Source organism: Ascaphus truei, chromosome 14 (genome assembly GCF_040206685.1).
Source record: "Ascaphus truei isolate aAscTru1 chromosome 14, aAscTru1.hap1, whole genome shotgun sequence".
NCBI classification, from domain to species: Eukaryota; Metazoa; Chordata; class Amphibia; order Anura; family Ascaphidae; genus Ascaphus; species Ascaphus truei.
In genome coordinates this window covers 2320197-2344259 of record NC_134496.1, presented here as the reverse complement: position 1 = coordinate 2344259, position 24063 = coordinate 2320197, and the positions used below count along the sequence as shown (strand labels likewise).

General features: G+C 51.3%; 1 protein-coding gene across 1 annotated transcript in view; it reads right to left on the bottom strand.

The window, feature by feature from the left end:
• ESPNL (espin like) overlaps positions 1–22072 on the bottom strand; it is a 44390-nt gene extending 22318 nt beyond the window's left edge. Inside the window, exons 1-2 of the mRNA XM_075571175.1 lie at positions 21875–22072; positions 4863–4979 (exon numbers count right to left, since the gene is read on the bottom strand). Coding sequence (XP_075427290.1) covers positions 4863–4979; positions 21875–22072 — 315 coding nt within the window. The remainder of the gene's footprint in view (positions 1–4862; positions 4980–21874) is intronic.
• Positions 22073–24063: the final 1991 nt, after the last annotated feature.

Below are 24063 nucleotides of genomic sequence, written 5' to 3'. Positions count from 1 at the left end.
GGTTGTCCCTGGGGGTGCACTGCGACAAGGCATATTTTGGAGCAGGACATTTTGTCACCTTCTTTTCCGCGAACCTCAGTGCGCTGAGATGTGACGGATGTTGACTCTCCTTCTTCTTTCTCCCCGCCATGCTCCGCTATGGAGGATGGGTTCTTGAGTTGGTGGAGTGTCATCGCCTCTGGGTGTAACGCTGTCACGTGCTTGTCACTCTCGCACACTGTGCATTTGATCTCTTCCTTACAGTCCCTGGCTAGATGGGTCGTGGAACCGCAGCACTTGAAGCAAACTCCGAATTCTCCAAGTAACCTCTTGCGTTCCTCTAGGGACTTCATCCTGAACCCAAAGCACTTGTTGAGTGGGTGTGGCTTCTTGTGTATGGGACATTCCCTGTTTGGGTCCCTTGGTTCCTTGTCTCCGGCGACCGACTGATCGGGAGTAGTTTGGGCCGTGGGAGGCACGTCCGTCCTGCGGGCCGAGATGGGTGTTTGGGGGTTACCATATCTCGTCGCTGGTCTCTCGTTCTTCGGGCTGCTTGCACTGTATGTGGTTTGCGCACCTAAGATGAAACTGGGATCGTTTCTTGTCTTTGCCGCTTCGCAGATGAAGCTCACGAAGAATGAGAATGGGGGGAAGACAACCTGCTTCTCCCTTTTGTATTTGGAACCTTGTGAAAGCCACCTTTCTTGGAGGTTGAAGGGTAGCTTCTCCAGGATGGGTCTCACTCCACGAGCTGAATCTAGGGCGTTGAGACCTATTAAGGAATGGTCTTTCCTTGCGAACTCCAGTTCTTGCAGCAGGTCTCCAAGATCTCGTAACTTCGAGTAGTCTTTACTCGTGATCTTGGGGAAGCTCTCGATTCTTTTGAAGAGTGAATCCTCGACTGCTTCAGGGCTGCCATAGGTCTCTTCTAGCCTTTCCCACACTAGGTCCAGACCTACTTGGGGTTGATGTGCGTTTGCCGTCCGAAGTCTCTGCGCTTGCTCCCTGGATACGTTCCCCAAGAACTTAACTAACAGGTTGAGCTCTTCCCTTGCTGAGAAGTCCAAGCTGTCGATTGCGTCTTTGAACGTGAACTTCCCCGTCCGGTAGTTCTCAGGGCGGTCGTCGAAGCTGATGAGTCCTGCGTGCACCAAGTCGCGCCGGATCATGTACTTGGCTATGTCTGTCAGACCTGAGACGTCGGCGCGTTTGCCCCGTTCTGAGGTAGTTGCTGGGACGGTCTGTGCGGTCGCCTCTTCCTTGGCGTGGACGCGTGATGGCTGCTGGCCAGTGTAAGGGGCTGTTTTCTCCCGCGTGGGTGTACCTGGATTACGAGCCTGTGGTGGTGCATCCGTGTGCGCCCTGGCGTGTGGATCACTGTTGCGGCTGTGGCTATCCCAGGCAGCGTGTGCCATTGACGGAGCAGCGTCTTCTCCTCGTGGTCCTAGCGAGTCTTCGTTGTCTGTGGTGTCGCTCCCTCCGTGTTGAGATGGTGCGCTGGTGTTTACACTGAAGAGGCTCCTTACGTAGTCTTCAGTGCGTTGGGCTGGATCCTCTGAAGCTATCCGTCTGTACGGTAGCTCCCCGCCGTCCTGTCTCGCAGCTGCTTCTAGGACTTCGGCTTGGGCTATGGCGGCAGCGGCGTCCTCTTCTTTGCTTAGAGCCTCTAGATCCGCGTCTAATTCGGCCTTTCTACGCGCATTGGCAGCGGCGGTGGTAGCCGCGGCGGCATTGGCAGCAGCGGTGGTAGCAGCGGCGGCGGCATTGGCAGCGCGGTGGTAGCAGCGGCGGCGGCATTGGCAGCGGCGGCAGTAGCAGCGGCGGCGGCATTGGCAGCGGCGGCAGTAGCAGCGGCGGCGGCATTGGCAGCGGAGGCGGCCTGCTCCTCCTCTTCTATGCGCGCCTTTTCTGCCCTTACGGCTGCCTCTCTCCGACCATATTCGGCCCTGGCACGTGCGGCCTCTGCTGTGGCTCGCGCCTTGGTAGCGCTCGCGCTTGCGCTAGACGCGTGAGATTGCACTGATCTTGCTGACCTTGATGAGTGTCTGGATGTGCTTGAGCGCTGCGATGCAGTTTCCAGCAAAAGGTCTTTTCTCACGCTTTGAGCGTCTGTGATGGCGGCCCGCACGCGGCTGTCACGTGCAAGATCAATGTTATTTTGTAAGTCTCTTTCTTGCAGGCTTTCGCCGGTGTTGATTCTGGTCAAGTAGGTGATGTATGTTTCTGACAGCCCTTGGTAGCACGAGTGATCAGACTTTATTTGAATAATTGCCTGCGCGAGCTGTTGTGCATTATCGCCAATACTAACGACATTGCGTAACTCCAATGCGGTTGTTTCCCAGGCCAACTCTAATTTAGCGCGGTGCGCTTCAATGTCGCTCTCATATTTTTCGCGGCCCTTTTGTGTCAGTGTGACTGTCCGTTTGGGCCTTGCGCCTGCCTGCGCCTGTTGCAGATGCGCAGCGGTCTCTGTGTCTGAGAGATCGCTTTCCTGCGTGATGTCTGGTGAGGCTCTGAGTTCTGCCATGCTGTAGGTGTGTGTAGGCCTTTTGCCAGTGCGTGTGGCGTGCGGTCTTTTACCTTGTCAGCGTAGGGCGTCTGTCTCAGATAGTGCCGAGCGGTGTCCTGCAGCGTGCCGCGTTGGGGTAGCTGTACTTACAGGTGTCCGTAGGCTCCTCACTGTGGGGCTGAGCAGCGGGTGGACTCAGACAGAGAAAAAGGCAATTAGGTATTGTGAGAGAAGCACTGTTAGTTGCAAGGCTGTGTGCAGTTTGCTGTATAAAGCTTGCTGCCCTGTCTGGCAGAGTGAAGCTGCTGCTTGTCCTGGGGTGCAGAGACTATTCTGTTTAGCATAAAGTCTTTGAGTAGTAGCTCCTGTGTGATTCCCTAACACAGGTCTTTGTTTTACTGTTCTGTTTAAACTGCTGCTTGTTTTTGCAGAAAGCTGTAGCAGTTTGCTGTATAGCTGTGTAGAGCTGCACTTTTGTAGCATGAAGGCTGTGAGTGATAGCTTCTGCGTAGACCTCTAATACACGGTCTCTCTCTTACTTTCCTGGAACCAGGGTCACGAATGATGTATGATTAGTTCCAGTAAGCTCAACTCATGTCCTCCCTCTTCCAAAGCACGACAAGTCCTTAATGTCTTTCTTAATTTTATTGCTGGATTAGAAAACACAGGAACTTGTGGGTGTAGTGTAGGCAGAGAGTGCTTCTCTATGTGGGATGCTTCTATGAGGTTGGACTATGGTAAGAGAGAAAGGCCTTACCAGGGGTGGATGCAGACAGGTCTGTACTCACTGTAATCTAGGGTGGAAAAGAAAGTGAGGGGCAGGGGTCACACTAAAGGTTGAGTGGGACTGCACTAACTGTCAGCAAAAGACAGGGGAGAACATGGGAAAGTCCATTAACTGGGAGGACTGGAGAAGCTGCAGTAGCAGTTCACTGATTATGTGCTCAGAGGCAAAAAATGCAACATTGTTGCATGTTACACAGGCACAGTGTGTGTATGTGGAGCCAATGCCTGCAGCTGAACTTAAGGAGCTGACAAGCAGAAGGGGGGTCGGGCAGGAATGTGATTCTTGTTCCATGACACTGTTTTTGTTATATGTATTGTGGTGGGGTGGGGGTCTTTTTGTATATGTATTGGGAAGGTGGGGGTCTTTTTTATATGTATTGTGGGGGGGTCTTTTTATGTATGTATTGGGAAGGTGGGGGTCTTTTTATATGTATTGTGGGGGGGTGGGGGTCTTTTTGTATATGTATTGGGGGAGTGGGGATATTTTTAAAATGTATTGTGGGGGGGTGGGGGTCTTTTTAAAATGTATTGGGGGAGTGGGGGGTCTTTTTAAAATGCATTGGGGGAGAGGGGGTCTTTTTAAAATGTATTGGGGGAGTGGGGGTCTTTAAAATGTATTGGTGCTGCGGAGGTCTTTTTTAAATGTATTGGGGGAACAGGGGTCTTTTTAGTATATATTGGGGTGCTGGGGGTCTTTTAAATATGTATTGGGGGAGTGGGGGTCTTTTTAATAGTGAGTGAAGAAGAGGGAGTGAGACAGAGGGGAGAGAAATACATGGGAAGAGGGTGGGATAGGGAGGGCGCTCGTGGTGTGAAATGGAGATGGGGGGGCTCACAATACCGCTGGGGGGGGGGGGGGCCCGGACGTAACTCTAGTCCTGGGCCCCGGGAAATCTGTCTGCGGCCCTGATTGGAACAACTGCCCTAGCTCTGTATTTTAACGCAACAACGTTTTTAATTGATACATTTTCTAATATTGCATATAGTTTTTAACTGAGGATTAAACCTTACATTGTATTGGTGGATATTAAGTGCAAGTTCTGGGGGCATTTTTCTCTTCTGTGTCTGCTTAGAAACAAGGAGGGTAAAGGGAGCATAACAGTGTTAAATGATTAAGATACAGGAAGGTATAAATGGCAACACAGTATGTAGTTGTCTGAATGCTTCAGGTCATTGATTTTTAAAATGTTAAGTGGACCAAATGGAATGTCATTCCTTCATTCGGAGAATTGGGGTTAGAGTGGGCCAATGTATGGACTGACCCCTCCTGCCCCAGGCAGTAAGTTAATCAGATAATATCATATTGTGAATGACTGGGGGAAATAATATGGGTTATTTGACTCCACTATATCATATACTGAAGGATTTGGAATAGTAGAGAAGAGGTCGGTGCAATTAACTTCCCTGGTCCCGACACCTTCGGTGTCCCATACTGGGACATACAGATGTTGGGAAATGTGAGGAATGAGTATGCCACAAGAAATAGTCATCTGTTAATCGAGTATAAGAGATGATGACATCCCCATGGGAAATGGATAATAACGAGTATGATATAAAGTTATTCCCATTCCATCTGTTGAACACTCACAGCACGAAGGAAGATCCCCGTAATTCTGGCTTTCTGAAGGCACTGACTGATTCTGGATTTGTCAGGGATCTGTAGAACATCATCTGCCTTCCCAGACTGCTCTCCCAGGGCACCTCTCTAGGAGAAAAGCCCAGTGAGTGACAAAGAGACATGAGGATGCAATGACAGAAGAAGAGAGAAAGGGACAAAGACATAGATACCGGACATGTGGAACAAATCTAAACAAAGACACAAACAAAGTCATTGCAGATATATGACCTGTTACAGACAAAGGGTAAAAAGCTACCTGAATAAAGAGACACAGATATGGGCAAATATAGACAAGAGACAGCAACATGGAGATCATTTAAAGATATAGGGGGTCTATGAATCAACATATAGGGGTCTATGTACTAAGCCAAATTTGTAGTGAAATTGACATATAGAGCATAATTTTCATTGTCTGATATTTTTGTCTTAAAGCCACGCAGCACATGTGAAGAACAAACCTATGCGTTCTGTACACAAAAACATTAGGACTACAAGAACTGGGAACTGCCCCAAGAGCATCATCTTGCGATCCGCGCAGTGTCAGTAGAAGGAGCTAGGGAGGAGTTACGTGATGTAAAGGTTGTAATGTGCTAAAACATGCTATATATATATAATTTGGTATCAAATTCTGCATCACTTCTCTTCAATCTGTCTCAAAAAAATCTTTATAGTTAAAGCAGCAATTCCCATTCCTTTTTTTTTTTAAATTTTTGTTTTTTTTCAAGCTCTGAAGCAGAAGGTCCTCCAGTGCTGAACTGTGCTGTTTTTAGCTCTGGGGGTCCCCTGGGAAATAAAAATGGATGCCAAAGCAGCCTCCTGGTCAAAAGGAGGCTGTAATGTTATTGGACAATGCTGCTGGCCCCCTTACTGGAAACAATAAAGGTAAAAATATCTGGGGAACCCGGGCGGGCGACACTGAGCTAAAAATAGCCGGTTCTGCTCTGGAGGACCACGCGGTTCACATTCTGTAAAATAAATCAATAGGTAAAAAGGGGTGGAATGTTGCTTTAAGGGGGCATAATAACTTTCTGGCTTCTTACAAGCTGCGCTGAATGAAATAGTTTCTGCCATTTGACTATTGTGCAAAAAAAAAAGAAGAAATTCCCATCTATATATATATAAGTATCAAATAATGTTTGTGTGTGTATGTCTGCTGGGAAGCTCATTGGCCTGCGGGCCAGACAGGGAGGAGCCAGGCAAGGAGAAGAGACACACACGCACACACTCCTCACACCGTGACCACGTGCGCCTCTGACCAACACCACACACACACACCCTCCCCCCCCTCCCGGTGGCCGTCACTCTCCCCCGTCAGCCGGACCGCAGCCCTCCGTCCCCCCTCCCTGTGGCCGTCCCTCTCCCCCGTCAGCCGGACAGGCCCCGCACCTTACCCCCTCCCGATGGCTGTCACTCTCCCCCCTCGGCCGGACAGGCCCCGCACCTTCCCCCCTCCCAGTGGCCGTCACTCTCCCCCCTTGGCCGGACAGGCCCCGCAACTTCCCCCTCCCGGTGGCCGTCACTCTCCCCCCTCGGCCGGACAGGCCCCGCACCTTCCCCAGTCCTAGTGGCCGTCACTCTCCCCCCTCAGCCGGACAGGCCCCGCACCTTCCCTGCTGCACGTTTCCCGGTGGCTCGCGCTCACAGGTGCAGAGAGGGGGCGCGTGTGCAGCGCTCCCCGGACGGGAGGAGGGAGAGCAGAGAAGGGCTAGGTGCGCGACAATCGGAGGAGCGCGGGAGAGAGGAGCGGTGCTGTGAGTCCTGTAACATGGGAGGGGGCTTTGTGTGTGTGTGGGGGGGAGGGGGGGCTTTGTGTGTGTGTGGGGGAGGGGGGGACAGTGTATGTGTGGGACACAGTATGTGTGTGTGTGCTGTGTTGCCCTAGTTTGTCCCCTGGGAGACGTGATGTCCCATTGTCATGGCAATGTGACACCATTTTATGTCACGCCACGATGATGATGGGACCTTGCACGAGAGGGTAAGAGGGTTACAGAAGCCCCGCACTCACCCCCAGCAATCAGTTTTATTGTTGTCGGAATCAGCACGGTGCCTCTGTAACAATGGGGTCTGGGGCAGTGGCACAGACGGCATCTCCATCACACCGACCCTCGGTCAATATTATATTTTAAATGTACAAATTGTAGATTGCAGATGCAAAAAGGTGCATGTTAGAGATTGCAATATTGAGCTGTATATGAGTGGAAAGTGATTGCTGATATGTTGGTTATCATGATAAGATAACCGTACCACAGAATGGAAAAAACTGAAATGCATGCTTGCTAATGCAAGAAGCCTGACAGATAAAATGGGGGCGCTTCAATTAATAGCTGCAAGGGAGCAGTATGATATCATAGGCCACGGAGGCGCAAACTTTTGTCCCTGCGCCCCCTGACGGCGGTCCCCTCACTCCCGCGCCCCAGCCCCCACTTACCCGCGCTCCGGCGTCATGATGTCACGTTGCCATAGCAACGTGACGTCACATGACCTTGCGGCGTCATTTTGACGCCGCGTTGCCATGGCGACGCAGGAAGGAAGCCGCCAGAGCCAAGGTAAGCAATGTTTACAGAGGCCCTGCAGCTCCCCCGGCACATAATTGAAGTGCCTTCGGGAAGCGCGCAGGGCCTCTGTAAACCCCACGCCCCGCCGGCAGTCTCGCGCCCCCTCTGGGGGTCGCACCCCCCAGTTTGCGCACCGCTGTCATAGGCATTACTGAAACATGGTGGGATGAAACTCATGACTGGGCAGTTAATTTAGAGGGCTATTCCCTTTTTCGGAAGGATCGAGCAAATAGAAGGGGAGGTGGAGTAAGTTTATATGTTAACCCGGATCTAAAACCTATTATAAGGGATGATGTCTATGAAGGGAATGATGAAAATGTAGAGACTTTGTGGATAGAAATTAGCAGTGGAGGTAAAAGTATAAAGAAAATGTTTGTGTGAATATGCTATAAACCACCAAATATCTGTGAGATTGAGGAAGCTAAAATAGTTTTGCAAATGGAGAAGCATCAAAACTAGGTCATGTTTGCATAATGGGTGATATTAATTATCCAGACATAGACTGGGGCAATGAGATTGGCATTACAACCAGAGGATGATTTGCCATTACGCCCGATAGGATAGGGCCTACAGTGGTAAAATTTGGGAACGTCAAAAATATCCGATGTTGACGCTGCAATTTGGAAAGAGGAGGGTTACAGCAAGCAGGCGACCCTCACATCTTCATCCGCCGCTGATTACAACTAAAGGAAACAGGTTTCTAGGGGTGCTTAAAGACAATTACATGGCCCAAAAGTTATTGAGGAACCAACCAGGAGAGGGGCAGTACTGGATTTGGTCATATCAAACAATATAGAAATAATAACAAATATTCAAGTCCTGGGACATTTGGGAAAGAGTGATCATAACATGGTCTCATTTGAAATAAATTATCAAAAACCATATTACTTTCTAAAAAGACTTTACATTTTAGATTTTAATAAATTGAGAAATAATCTACAATGAATACACTGGGATGACGTTTTTGCAGGAACAAAATGCGGAAGATTAATGGGCAGTCATTAAAACATTGTTAGAAAAGCACACTTATCAGTGTGGGTAATAAATACAGTATAAAAGGAATATTTCTAAACCAACGTCGCAAATAAAAAGGTAAGAGAGGGAATGGAAAAGAAGAGGAAGGTGTTTAGATTCTTTAAGTCAGAATGGACGGAGACATCGTATCAGAATTATAAGGAATGTAACAAAAGTTGCAAAAGGGCAATCAAATTAGCAAAAATTGAAGAAAAAGGATTGCAATAGAAAGTAAGGTCAACTCTAAAAAGTTCTTTAAGTATCTTAATAACAAAAAAATGAGAAAAGAAAATATAGGACCCTTTCAGTGTGAGATGGGTAGGCAGATTATTGGAGATAAGGAAAAAGCCGAGGTATTAAACAAATTCTTTGCCCCTGTGTTTACCAGGGAAGAATCAAGTTCAATAGTAGTGCCACAGGAGGAAGCCACAACCTCCATATTAATGACCAATTGGTTAACTGAGGAAGAAGTTCATAACCGACTTGAAAAAATTAAAGTAAATAAGACACCTGGCCCCGATGGCATACATCCAAGAGTTCTCAAGGAGTTACATCAGTAATAGTCAAACCCTTACAATTAATATGCAAGTCTCCAAATTTGCTGATGACACTAAATTGTGTAAGGTATTAGAATCAGAGCAGGATGTAATTTCTCTCCAGAAGGACTTGGAGAGACTAGAAACGTGGGCAGGTAAATGGCAGATTAGGTTTAATACAAATAAATGTAATGTTATGCGTTTGGGAAACACGAATAAACAGATGACACAAATGAAATGGGGATAAATTAGGAGAATCCTTGATGGAGAAGGATTTAGGAGGGGTTGTAAACAGCAGGCTTAGCAATAGAGCCCAATGTCATGCAGTAGCTACAAAGGCAAACAAGATCTTATCTTGGAATAAACTGTTTAATGGATGGAAGGGAAGTAAACATAATTATGCCCTTCTATTAAGGTACAACAACAACTTGAACGTGGAGTACAGTTTTGGGCACCACTCCATAAAAACTACATAATAGAACTAGAAAAAGTGCAGGAAAGAGTCACAAAATTTATAAAGGGGATGAATAGTTTGACTTATGAGGAGAGGCTAGCTAAATTAGATTTGTTTACATTAGAAAAGAGGCGTCTAAGAGGGAATATGATAACTATATACAAATATATTCAGGGACAAGAAAAGGAGCTTTCACCTTAAAATTGGAGGATAGAAGATTTCACTAGCAAAAAAAGCGCAGGGTTCTTTACAGTAAGGGCAGTAAAAATGTGGAATTCATTACCCATGGAGCCTGTGATGGCAGATATAATAGTAATGTTCAAAAAAAGGTTGGACATCTTTTTTTTTTTTTTTAGAAAGGAACGTTATACATTCATATAAAAATAAGTAAACATGGGAAGGATGTTGATCCAGGCAGAAATCTGGTTGCCAATATTTGGAGTCAGGAAGGAATTTATTTTTCCCCTTATGAGACATCATTGGGTGACTTTTCAATGATTTTTTTTGTTTGCATTCCTCTGGATCAAAATACTGCAAATACAAATATAGGATAAAGTATCTGTCATCTAAATTTAGCATGGACGTATGTCTTTTTTTCAACGTCATCTACTATGTAACTATGTAAGTATGTAACTACTATTAAGATGATGCTGTTTAAAGTGTAAGGATTTAGGGAAATAACTAAATAGAGGTTGCAGATTAGAGGATACATTTCAGGGAGCACATTTACACATACAGTAATGTTTTGAGAGAGGTGTTCAGGAGAGTAGATGCCCTTCAAAGGTACAAGTTAAGAAGAATGAAGCACAGATAACAGATTTAAAGGGGAGGTGAGAGATCTAACACAATGGAAAGTACATATAAGAGGTACGTTATGGCACAGATACCCGGGTATATTTTTAGGGTACAGATTTAACAGGTACATAGGAAAAGATTGAAAGGTTCAGATAGAAAGGTATTTCGGTATGGACGGGGGAATATAGGTTGTGTATGTAGAGATTTAGCGGTACAGGTCAGAAGGTATACATTTTACAGTTCAGATTGAAGGATACAAATTGGAGTCTCTGCATACTCGATCTTGGCTTTCTGAAGACATCTTCCAACCTTCGGCTCCGAAATCACTGCTTGCTCCAAAGGCTCCATAACCACGTCAAAAACATAAACTTGTGCACCGAAAACCTTCACCTCAAAAAACCTTTGTTGTGTCTCTCCCTAAGACAAGTATATCATTCATTGTTCTGTGCAAAGATGTGTCTCCTCTCCACCATCACTGGTCTTCCCTATGTAACTTCAGGTCTCTTCCCTCCACACTCCTACCTGTCATGCAAATTCTATTTACTGCGCCCCTCTCGTTTTTACACATCATTAATCTGAAGTACTTGTAACAGCTTTGTTAATTACATCCATATCAAATACCTACAGTATCTCCCCATCACAGACCTGACACTCTATCTCTGTTACTTATCCCTCCCTCACACACCTGTCTTCTTCTCTCTCCCTCACACGTCTGTCTTCTTCTCAATCCCTCACACACCTCTTCTTCTCCCTCCCTCACACACCTGTCTTCCTTTCTCTCCCTCACCCACCTGTATTTTACTCCCTCCCTCACACACTTGTCTTCCTCTCCCTCACACACCTGTATTCCTCTCTCTCACAAATACTTGTCTTCCTCTCCCTCACACACACCTGTCTTCTCTCCATCACACACACCTGTCTTCTCTCCATCACACACACCTCTCTTCTCTCCCTCACAAACACCTGTCTCTCTCCCTCACACACCTATCTTTCTCTCCCTCACACACCTGTCTTCCTATCCCTCACACACACACCAGTCTTCGCTCTGTCACACACACCTGTCTTCTCTCCCTCACAAACACCTGTCTTCCTCTCCATCACACACCTGTATTCCTCTCCCTCACACACACCTCTCTTCTCTCCTTCACACACCTGTCTTCCTCTCCTTCAAACAACTGTCTTTCTCTCCTTCACACACCTGACTTCCTCTCCCTCACACACCCATCTTCCTCTCTCCCTAACACCCCTTTTTTCTCCCTGACACACCTGTCTTCCTCTCCTTTAAACACCTGTCTTTCGCTCCTTCACACACCTGTCTTCCTCTCCCTCACACACCTGTCTTCCTCTCTCTCTCTCTCACTCACTTGCCTCCTCTCCCTACACACACGTCTTCTCTCCCTCAGAAACACCTGTCTTTCTCTCCCTCAGAAACACCTGCCTTTCTCTCCCTCACACACCCATCTTCCTATCTCCCTCACACACCTTTCTTTCTCTCTAACACACTTGACTTTCTCTCCTTCACACACATCTTCCTCTCCCTCACACACCTGTCTTCTCTCTCTCTCTCTCTCTCTCTCTCTCTCTGTCTCTTTCTCTCTCTCTCACACACACACACTTGCCTTCCTCTTCCTCACACACACACACACACACACACACACACGTCTTCTCTCCCTCACAAACACCTGCCTTTCTCTCCCTCACAAACACCTGTCTTTATCTCCCTCACACACATGTCTTCCTCTCCCTCACACACACACACCTGTATTCCTCTCTCTCCATCACACCTATATTCCTCTCTCTCCATCACACACCTGTCTTCCTCTCCCTCACACACACCTGTCCTCTCTCCCTCACACACCTGTCTTCTTCTCCCTCACACACACCTCTCTTCTCTCCCTCACAAACACCTATCTTTCTCTCCCTCACACACCTATCTTTCTCTCACTCACACACCTGTCTTCCTCTCCCTCACACACCTGTCTTCCTCTCCTTCAAACACCTGTCTTTCTCTGCTTCACACAGCTGTCTTGCTCTCCCTCATGCAGACCTGTCTTCCTCTTCCGCCTTCACACACCTGTCTTCCTCTCTCTCTCCCTCACACACCTGTTTTCCTTCCTCTACCTCATACACATCTTCCTCTCCCTCACACACATGTTTTCCTCTCCCTCCCTCACACACTTGTCTTCCTCTCCCTCACACAGCTGTGTTCATCTCTCCATCACACACCTTTCTTTCTCTCTGACACACGTATCTTTCTCTCCCTCACACACCTGTGTCTCTCTCTCTCTCTCTCTCTCTCTCTCTCTCTCTCTCTCTCTCTCTCACACCCACTTGCCCTTCTCTCCCTCACACACCCATCTTCCTATCTCCCTCACATTCCTTTCTTTCGCTCTGACACACGTCTTTCTCTCCTTCACACACGTCTTCCTCTCCCTCACACACCTGTCTCTCTCTCTCACCCACTTGCCTTTCTCTCCCTCACACACACGTCTTCTCTCCCTCACACACCTGTCTTCTCTCCCTCACACACCAGTTCTTCTCTCCCACACACCTATCTTCCTCTCCCTCGCACACCTGTCTTTCTTTCCCTCAGACACCCATCTTCCTTTCTCCCTCACACACCTGTCTTCCTCTCCTTCAAACACCTGTCTTCCTCTGCTTCACACAGCTGTCTTGCTCTCCCTCATGCAGACCTGTCTTCCTCTCCCTCATGCAGACCTGTCTCCCTCTCCCTCACACACCTGTCTTCCTCTCTCTCTCCTTCACACACCTGTTTTCCTTCCTCTGTCTCATGCACGTCTTACTCTCCCTCACACACCTGTCTTCCTCTCCCTCCCTCACACACCTGTCTTCCTCTCCCTCCCTCACACACCTGTCTTCCTCTTTCTCTCCCTCACACACCCGTATTTCTCTCCCTCACTCATCTGTTTTCCTCTCACTACCTCACACACTTGTCTTTCTCTCTCTCCCTCACACAGCTGTATTCCTCTCTCTCCCTCACAAACACCTATCTTCCTCTCCCTCGCACACCTGTCTTTCTTTCCCTCAGACACCCATCTTCCTTTCTCCCTCACACACCTGTCTTCCTCTCCTTCAAATACCTGTCTTCCTCTGCTTCACACAGCTGTCTTGCTCTCCCTCATGCAGACCTGTCTTCCTCTCCCTCATGCAGACCTGTCTCCCTCTCCCTCACACACCTGTCTTCCTCTCTCTCTCCTTCACACACCTGTTTTCCTTCCTGTCTCATGCACGTCTTACTCTCCCTCACACACCTGTCTTCCTCTCCCTCCCTCACACACCTGTCTTCCTCTCCCTCCCTCACACACCTGTCTTCCTCTTTCTCTCCCTCACACACCCGTATTTCTCTCCCTCACTCATCTGTTTTCCTCTCCCTACCTCACACACTTGTCTTCCTCTCTCTCCCTCACACAGCTGTATTCCTCTCTCTCCCTCACAAACACCTATCTTTCTCTCCCTCACACACCTGTCTTCCTCTCCCTCACACACCTGTCTACCTCTCCTTCAAACACCTGTCTTTCTCTCCTTCACACACCTGTCTTCCTCTCTCTCTCCTTCACACACCTGTTTTCCTTCCTCTGTCTCATGCACGTCTTCCTCTCCCTCCCTCACACACCTGTCTTCCTCTTTCTCTCCCTCACACACCCGTATTTCTCTCCCTCACTCATCTGTTTTCCTCTCCCTACCTCACACACTTGTCTTCCTCTCTCTCCCTCACACAGCTGTATTCCTCTCTCTCCCTCACACAGCTGTATTCCTCTCTCCCTCACAAACACCTATCTTTCTCTCCCTCACACACCTGTCTTCCTCTCCCTCACACACCTGTCTTCCTCTCCTTCAAACACCTGTCTTTCTCTCCTTCACACACCTGTCTTTCTCTCCTTCACACATCTGTCTTCCTCTCCCTCCCTCACACACCTGTTTTCCTCTCTTTCCTTCACAGACCTCTCTCTCTCTCTCTCTCACTCACTCTCACCTCGGCTGCTATGCCTCCCTTGGAGGGGAGGGGAATGGTGTGGCAGTAATAATTCTGGTACAGTGCAGGGGGGAGGCAGGGATATAGGTGTAGGGTGTCTAGAAGGAGGGGGGCTCTGCTGTCATGTGGGATATTTTACCTGTGCTTATTGTGAAACTGATTCGCTCAACTGCCTCTGAACCCCTCCTATCACTTCCAAACAGCCCCCTGCACTGGCAGACAGAGAGATCATGTAACTACACAGCAAGATCCGTGTCACATCCGACTCATTAATGAAATGAGACACATGCAGAGCACTTTGGGCAAAGGTCATTGGAAATAAAGGCTCTCCATGCCTCCCACAGAGAGTAACAGATATAGGGAAGGACAGACAGATGAAAGTGTCACTGAAAAAGTGACACACACACCAGGAAAGATAAACCTGTCTAACAATTTAGTGCCTTTAAAATATTTACTTAACGCAGACATATACAAACCTGAAGCAGCGCAGGTGCCTAGAGGGGGATGAATGGAGGTTAGGCACTATACGGCCAGTATACACATTGTGGGAGGTATAATCCCCAGCAGTTGAAGAGTGAGGGTGTTGGGTATGTATGTATATCTTTATTTATATAGCGCCCATAGCTGTGCTTGGTGCTTTACAAGAGAGACAATACAGTACAGGTAATTATATTACAAAAGTGCAACAAATAAGATCAGACAATAGGGAAAGAAATCCTTGCCATGAAAGATCTTACAATCTAAGTGGTATGATGGGAAACTTACAGAGGGCAGGTGAGGGAATAAGTGCTGTAGATGGCAGTCGTTGGTAGGAATGACTGTAGGTGTGTGGCAGTAGCCATAAGTCCAGGTTATTGGAGTGCTTCATGTAAGAGGTGAGTTTTAAGGTTCGTCTTACAGGTGGGGAGAAAATATGTATATTGAGTGTGATGGAGTTCCACAGGTAAGGGGCAGTGAGGGAGAAAGGTTTAAGGCGAGAGAGAAAGCAGTAGAGGAGAAAGGAAAGGAGACAGTTGTGGGTAGAACGCAGAAGACAAGCAGGACATAGAATATGTAAGAGAAGAGGGTTATCAACAGTATCGAAGGCAGCAGAGAGATTGAGCAGGATTAGTAGGGAAAATGACCGTAGGATTTGGCTTCATGTAGATCATTGGCTACTTCAATCAGCACAAAAATCTAGTCTGGATAATAATCCAAGCTAGAGAAGAAACCCACTATTACACTCTATGGGGGCAACAAAAGATGGGACAATGTATAATCCCAAAATGGTAGCCTAAGTGCCCAACGACGCAAAACAAAAAAGATTTATTGGGGAACAATAGATAGTTTAGCCTTAAGTGTAGGGTATATACAAGTGTATTAAAAATAAGGTGAGGGTGACACAGTGTTAAAGAGGGTAGATAGGGCTCCTCTAAGGCCCACCACAGGTATCCCAGATCCGTAGGAAATATAATCCCCAAATTAGTATGGTATGGGGTATAGATATTGTCCAATTAGCATATACATGGGGTTCCTGTGACGAAGCTCTGGTGATAAGTTGAATGAAAGCTGGTTGTTAGAAAACACACCCTCTGAAATGGCTGCTGCACCTCCAACTGTCTGTGCGCATGGGCGGGGTGTGCCAAATGGCCGCCGCAACTCTGAAGTCCTGTGCGCATGTGCAAGGAGTTGCAAAATGGCCGCCACCTGCGCCGAGGAGCTCCAGCGATGCGCTCTCCTCCCCAACAGCCCGCAACTACCCCTGCAGCTACCGGAGCTCACCGGATGCTCCGGCACCCCTCCGCAGCTCTATCAGAGTTAAGGGGGCAAAAGGGGAAGCACAGAGGAAGACCTATGGGGGACCTGCCTATAATCTCCCCCTGGTTAAAGAACCAACGACCCCGCTTGGGAATGATATAACCCAGCGGTGCGCAAACTGGGGGGCGCGCCCCCCTGGGGGGGCGCAAGATTGTTTAGGGGGGGCGCAGGAAGCAGCGGCGATTTTGCCAGGAGCAGAGGGAAAAAAGCCGTCTGCAGCTGCAATTTTTCTTTTGGCCATTAGGTGGCGCTGTGCTGCGCTACAGTACACAGCAGCATCTCGTTGCTTCCTGCATCAGCGACATGGGGAGAGGGGGTGAGTGAGACTGGGACATGGGGTGAGTGAGACTGGCACATGGGGGGAGTGAGACTGGGACATGGGGTGAGTGAGACTGGCACATGGGGGGAGTGAGACTGGGACATGGGGGGGGTGAGACTGGGACATGGGGGGGGTGAGACTGGGACATGGGGGGGGTGAGACTGGGACATGGGGGGGAGTGAGACTGGGACATGGGGGGGAGTGAGACTGGGACATGGGGGGGGAGTGAGACTGGGACATGGGGGGGAGTGAGACTGGCACATGGGGGGGGCAGTGAGACTGGCACATGGGGGGGGAGTGAGACTGGCACATGGGGGGGGAGTGAGACTGGCACATGGGGGGGGAGTGAGACTGGCACATGGGGGGGGAGTGAGACTGGCACATGGGGGGGGAGTGAGACTGGCACATGGGGGGGGAGTGAGACTGGGACATGGGGGGGGAGTGAGACTGGGACATGGGGGGGAGTGAGACTGGGACATGGGGGGGGAGTGAGACTGGGACATGGGGGGGGAGTGAGATTGGGACATGGGGGGGGGGAGTGAGACTGGGACATGGGGGGGGGAGTGAGACTGGGACATGGGGGGGGAGTGAGACTGGGACATGGGGGGGGAGTGAGACTGGGACATGGGGGGGGAGTGAGACTGGGACATGGGGGGGGAGTGAGACTGGGACATGGGGGGGGGAGTGAGACTGGGACATGGGGGGGGGGAGTGAGACTGGGACATGGGGGGGGGGTGAGTGAGACTGGGACATGGGGGGGAGTGAGACTGGGACATGGGGGGGAGTGAGACTAGGACATGGGGCGGGAGTGAGACTGGGACATGGGGCGGGAGTGAGACTGGGACATGGGGGGGGGACTGGGACATGTGGGGGGGACTGGGACATGTGGGGGGAGTGAGACTGGGACATGGGGGGGGGAGTGAGACTGGGACATGGGGGGAGTGAGATTGGGACATGGGGGGGGAGTGAGACTGGGACATGGGGGGGTGGGAGAGTGAGACTGGGACATGGGGGAGTGAGTGTGAGACTGGGACATGGGGGAGTGAGTGTGAGACTGAGGCATGGGGAGGGTGTGAGTGACATGAGGGGGGTGAGAGTGTGAGATGGGGAGGGGGGTGAGAGTGAGTGTGACATGGGGAGGGGGGGTGAAAGAGCTACATGGGGATGGGGATGAGAGAGACATTGGTGGGAGGGAGGGAGACACTGGCAGGAGGGAGAGAGACACACAATGGCTGGAGGGAGAGTGTGAGAGAGACACTGGGTGGAGAGAGAAACAATAGCTGGTTGGAGAGTGCAAGAGAGACACTGGGGGGAGGGAGAGGCAATGGCTGGAAGGAGAGTGAGAGACAATGGAGGGAGGGAGACACTAGGGGGAGGGAGAAAGAGAGAGAGACACACAGGGGGAGGGAAAGAGAGTGGGGGGAGACACTGAGGGGAGGGATAGAGAGGGACTGGAGGGGGAGTGTGAAATACAGGGAGTTGGAGAGACTGGAAGAGGAGTGTGAGACTGGAAGAGGGGAGAGAGTGAGAGACAATGGGGGGAGGGAGAAAGAGACACACACTGGGGGGAGGGAAAGAGAGTAGGGGGGGAGGGGGAGACACTGAGGGGAGGAATAGAGAGGGACTGGAGGGGGAGTGAGAAATACAGGGAGAGACTGGAAGAGGTTAGAGAGGTCCTGAGGTGTTCTAATGTGGCGGGAAGAGAGAGATTAATAATACAGCGGAAATGGGAACGCTATTAGACAAATATTATAATATTTATTTTTAAGTTATGTAATTTGTGCTATAAATACTTTTTTTGTAGACGCGTGGCGGGGGCGTTACAAAGCTGGTTCGCACTGACGTCATGCACTGCACATGCACTGACGTCATGTGATTTTGATTACATCAGGCAGGGGGGGCCCGAGAAATTTCATGGATGAAAAGGGGGGCTCGGCATAAAAAGTTTGCTCACCCCTGATATAACCAACAACAGAAGTTACATAATAAAAATTCATGACATGTATATACAACTTAACGCATTGCAATGGCTTTACATCAGATTATACATTTCTGTAAACATCACAATGACAGATTTAATTTTACTACGAGACCACTGCTGAGCCTAATAGTGGGGTGCCCCTAATAAATTATAGGTTACCCGGTTGGAAGGGTACCTCACTCTCATGGGTGTCGGCAGGGGGGGGAAAGGGGGGGCGCTTGCCCCCCCCCCCTGGATCACTCGCAGTCCTGGCCATGCCCAATGAAGTCTCAAAAAAAAAAAATCCCCGTGCGCAGTGCTGACACATCCTTCCAGTCAACCCTGGCAACCAGATTGTACCCGCTGACGATCCCTACAATTCCCCTGCCGGACTCCCCCCCCCCAACCTGATTGGCTGGCGCTTTGCCAGGATTTGTTTTTTTTTGGCTCGCAGCCAGGCTCTGAGCTGTGAAGCCGCCATTTCTTCTAGAGCAGGTAAGCAATGTCCCATGTCCTCCCATGCTTCTCCCCTGGCCTCCTTTGGCCCCCTCACTGGTCTCCCCTGGTCCCCCCACGGCCTCCCCTGGTCCCCCCACGGCCTCCCCTGGTCCCCCCAAGACCTCCCCTGGTCCCCTCACGGCCTCCCCTGGTCCCCCCACGGCCTCCCCTGGTCCCCCCACGGCCTCCCCTGGTCCCCCCACGGCCTCCCCTGGTCCCACCACGGCCTCCAGAGGTCCCCCCACGGCCTCCAGAGGTCCCCCCACGGCCTCCCCTGGTCCCCCCACGGCCTCCCCTGGTCCCCCCACGGCCTCCCCTGGTCCCCCCACGGCCTCCCCATGTCCCCCCACGACCTCCCCATGTCCCACCAAGACCTCCCCTGGTCCCACCATGGCCTCCCCTGGTCCCCCCAAGACCTCCCCTGGTCCCCCCAAGACCTCCCCTGGTCCCCCCACGGCCTCCCCTGGTCCCCCCAAGACCTCCCCTGGTCCCCCCATGGCCTCCCCTGGTCCCCCCACGGCCTCCCCTGGTCCCCCCACGGCCTCCCCTGGTCCCCCCACGGCCTCCCCTGGTCCCACCACGGCCTCCAGAGGTCCCCCCACGGCCTCCCCTGGTCCCCCCACGGCCTCCCCTGGTCCCCCCAGGGCCTCCCCTGGTCCCCCCACGGCCTCCCCTGGTCCCCCCACGGCCTCCCCTGGTCCCCTCACGACCTCCCCTGGTCCCCCCACGACCTCCCCTGGTCCCCCCACGACCTCCCCTGGTCCCCCCACGGCCTCCCCTGGTCCCCCCACAGCCTCCCCTGGTCCCCCCACAGCCTCCCCTGGTCCCACCACGGCCTCCAGAGGTCCCCCCACGGCCTCCAGAGGTCCCCCCACGGCCTCCCCTGGTCCCCCCACGGCCTCCCCTGGTCCCCCCACGGCCTCCTCTGGTCCCCCCACGGCCTCCCCTGGTCCCCCCACGGCCTCCCCTGGTCCCCCCACGACCTCCCCTGGTCCCCCCAAGACCTCCCCTGGTCCCTCCATGGCCTCCCCTGGTCCCCCCACGGCCTCCCCTGGTCCCCCCAAGACCTCCCCTGGTCCCCCCAAGACCTCCCCTGGTCCCCCCACGGCCTCCCCTGGTCCCCCCACGGCCTCCCCTGGTCCCCCCACGGCCTCCCCTGGTCCCCCCAAAGCCTCCCCTGGTCCCCCCAAGACCTCCCTGGTCCCCCCACGGCCTCCCCTGGTCCCCCCACGGCCTCCCCCGGTCCCCCCAAGACCTCCCCTGGTCCCCCCACGGCCTCCCCTGGTCCCACCAAGACCTCCCCTGGTCCCCCACGACCTCTCCTGGACCTCCTCTGGCCCCCCACAGCCTCCCCAGGACCTCCCCCTATGTCTCCCCTGGTCTCCCCCCCTGTCTCCCTCTCTCCCTCTCTCTGTCACCCTGCCTCGCGCTCTCTGTCACCCTGCCTCGCGCTCTCTGTCACCCTGCCTCGCGCTCTCTGTCACCCTGCCTCGCTCTCTCTGACACCCTGCCTCGCTCTCTCTGTCACCCTGCCTCGCTCTCTCTGTCACCCTGCCTCCCTCTCTCTATCACCCTGCCTCGCTCTCTCTGTCACCCTGCCTCGCTCTCTCTGTCACCCTGCCTCGCTCTCTCTGTCACCCTGCCTCACTCTCTGTCACCCTGCCTCCCTCTCTCTGTCATCCTGCCTCGCTCTCTCTGTCACCCTGCCTCCCTCTCTCTGTCATCCTGCCTCGCTCTCTCTGTCACCCTGCCTCGCTCTCTCTGTCTCACACTCTGGATCTGGATATCTTATTTACCCTATATATCTTAACTGTACCTACAGAGGCGCCACGTTTTATTATGACAGGGCTAGCACCGCAAGCCGGGGCATCTCCCGGCTTGCTAGCCCCATCCCCTCGGCGTGCCGCGCGTCACCGATGCACGGTCACGCGTCTTCGGGTGCCTGTGCCCCCTGCCCGCGCGTCCAGGGCTCCTCGAGGGAGCCCTGGTGTCCCGCGATGTGGGGGACGGCGGCAGGGGGTTCCGGGGAACCCGGCGAGGGGAGGGAGAAAGCCCCGATCGGAGGGCGCTCCTCCGTGTCTTCGGCGCGCGCCCGGCACACTCCGGCGCGCGCCAGGTTACTGCTGCGGCCGAGACCGGGCAAATGCTCGAATAAACTCGGCCGCAGCAGTATACATGCACCTATACTGTACCTACACCAAAATAACCTATACTGCTTTCTTCCAGATCTGACTCTCAAGCTTCACACGGGAGAAAGCGGAATTCCCCTTAACGCAGAAGACTTTCTGCACTTAAGCGCCAGAGTGACATGGCAAGATCTACAGGCACCCACCAGATCCGGCAACCCTGAGTAGTTGCTCTTTTTGATGTCATAACTACACTTTCACAATTGCTTTATTAACCTGCTTTCTCAAATTTGCTTGAAAATGCACCATTTGCACACTTTTTTTCAAAATTTTCTCGGGGGGGGGGAAACCCCCCTTATGCTGGTCGGGCTCGCTCGCCACGGTGCACTCACCACCACTTTTACGCCGGGCACTGGCCGTTAAAATTATGCCCCCCCCCCCCCCCGAAAAAATTTCTGCGGACGCCCATGCTCACTCTGCTCACTGTCCAATGATGTAGTCTCTATTTCGAGATTGTCATCCCCCATTTGCCGAATGGGCAGGAGATGATTTCGGTGCCAGATTTTTATCCAGCCATCAGCGTCTCTTAATAGCTAGACCGGGAGGCCCAGCACCTGCGATTCTACTTCAAATACTCCATCTCGCCAACAGTCGGCCAGCTTGTGTTTGCCGGGATCCCAAAGTTGCGGAGGAGAACGGCGTCTCAGGACGAATTTCCCAATGGTGGACCTTATGGTCGTAACGCCTTTTATTACCGGAATTCAGATAAGCTCATGCTTTCTCCGCTACTTGCTAGGTAGGCTCGTTGCAGGCTTTCTTGGAGTCACTGTACGTACTGTACGAGCTCTTCAGGTGAGCCATTGGAGCGGCTCTAATAGGGGGTGTCTTGCGTTAGATGCACCGTGAGCAGCGGCTGCAGTGGTGTTCTACTGACTCTCATGCGAGGCCAGAAGAACCAGTCTCGAATTAAGCCGAAGGTCTTGTCTACGCCAAGATGCCCATGTTCATCGTATAGTGATCTAAGGACCTTGTGCTGCAGGTTCCCGGGTAGAACCAGTTGTCTTCTATCTGGGTGGTTATGGTATTGAACCACCCAATAGAGTAAACACTTGTTGATTTCTAATTTGTCCATTTTCCGCATTAGTATTGCGACTGTGTCACTGGGAGCACGTTTCATCAGGGAGGGCTTGTTTTGCTGGATGGCCTATAGGATAGCTCCAGCCACTGGATGATTTTGTCTGGGGTGATATTCATTCCCTTTGGGTGGCAATAGGCGGCAGGGGTAGACTTGGATTGACATCCCAATGAATCTGCGACCCTCAGTTCTGAGAAGGCCACTTTATCTTCACGATGGCCGCGGTTGAGCAAATAGCCCGCATCCCTGGTCTAGGGATTTCTTCCCAGAGGTCATCATCCGGACTGGTACTCAGTCCCAGTCTTCTGGATAGAGCATCGGCTCCGATGTTCAGGGGCCCGGTTTGTATTTAATTGAAAACCAGTAGTTTGAGAGAGCCGCCAGCCTTCTGTGGCTGGTGGCGTCCAGTTTGGCAGACGTCAATATGTACATCAACGGATTGTTGTCCATACGCACCTTGAAGGTGACTCCATACAGATAGTAATGAAGTTTGTCCACAATTGCCCACATGAGAGCGAGGAATTCCAACTTGTGGACGGGTAATTCTGCTCGCTGGGGGTCAAGCTGCAGCTGACATATGCCACTGGTCGGAGACCAGACGGGAACTTCTGGTGCAAGACCGCACCTAGGACGTTGAAGCTTGCATGCACATGAAGGATGTAGGGCTGCTCGGGATCGCCGTAAGCAAGAAAGAGTGCCTCTGTTAAGCTTTTCTTTAGGTTGATGAATGTCTCTTCACAGGCAATCGTCCACTTGTCGTTGAACGGTAGTCACGCAGAGGTGGCTATCTGCCCTGTATCCTCGGGGTAGATCTTGAGAAGGTTGTTGAGGACCTTCACTTTGCTTGAATATCCTCCCACAAAGCGGCGATAGAAACCACAGAATCCTAGGAAGGAGCGCAGATCCATTACATTTTCTGGTCTCAGCAAGTTCACCACGGATTCATCTTTGGCGAGGTCGGTAGCTATCCCATCCGCGGACACTAGGTCACTGAGGTGCGGCAGAACCAGCATTTGTCCAAAGACAGCTTCAAGCCTCCCTGGCCCAGACGATCCAACACTTTCAGTAGCCGTTCTTTGTGTTCCTCCAGAGTCTTGCCAAAGATGATGATATCGTCCAGGTAGACTAAGCATTCCCATGGGTTCATGTCACCAATGGTCTTCTCCATCAAACGCTGGAAAGTTGCTGGTGCACCACAAATGCCTTGGGGCATGCGGGTGAATTGGTAGAAGCCTAGGGGACATATGAATGCCGTCTTCTCTTGGTCTTCTGCACTCATTGGTACCTAGTAAGTACCCAGATCTCAGGTCCAGTACACTGAACCATTAGCTTCCCGACAGTGCGTTGAGAATTTCTTCAATCTGCGAAAGGGTGTACTGGTCAGGCATGGTACAGTTGTTCAGGTTCTGATAGTCGACACACAATCGGACCGACCCATTCTTCTTCTGAACCACCATAATCGGTGATGCGTAGGAGCTATGGGATTCTGTTACAATGCCCGCCGTCTCCATTTCTTGTAAGACGTCTCTCACATCTCTGGGAGCTATGCGATGGGAACGCTCCCGGAAGGGTGTGGTATCAGTTAGCTGGATGGTTTGCTGGGCGTTTCGGCTGCAGCTCACATCAATCTCATTGGTGGAGAACACTTCCGGGTGTTCTTCCAACTTGACCGTTAGCCGATCCTTCCACTCGGCGGACAGGGTTGATTCCCCAAAAGTTCTAAGTCTGATTGAAGCTTTTATTAACCTGTACATTACCAGGAAAAGCACTTTGTAATAGATTTGTCACAATCACACTGTAAGCAGGCAAGTTCCCCTGAGAGTGGGAAGACTTAGTGAGAGACTTAGAACTTTTGCAACTAATATTGACAGATTTATTATAAATCATACTTCCTGGCAATGCACAGGTTATTAAGAATCTATATTAGTGTAGGGACCCTTGAAACGTGGTCTGCCGTGCAGTTGGCTCAAGGGCTTACAACAATTTGG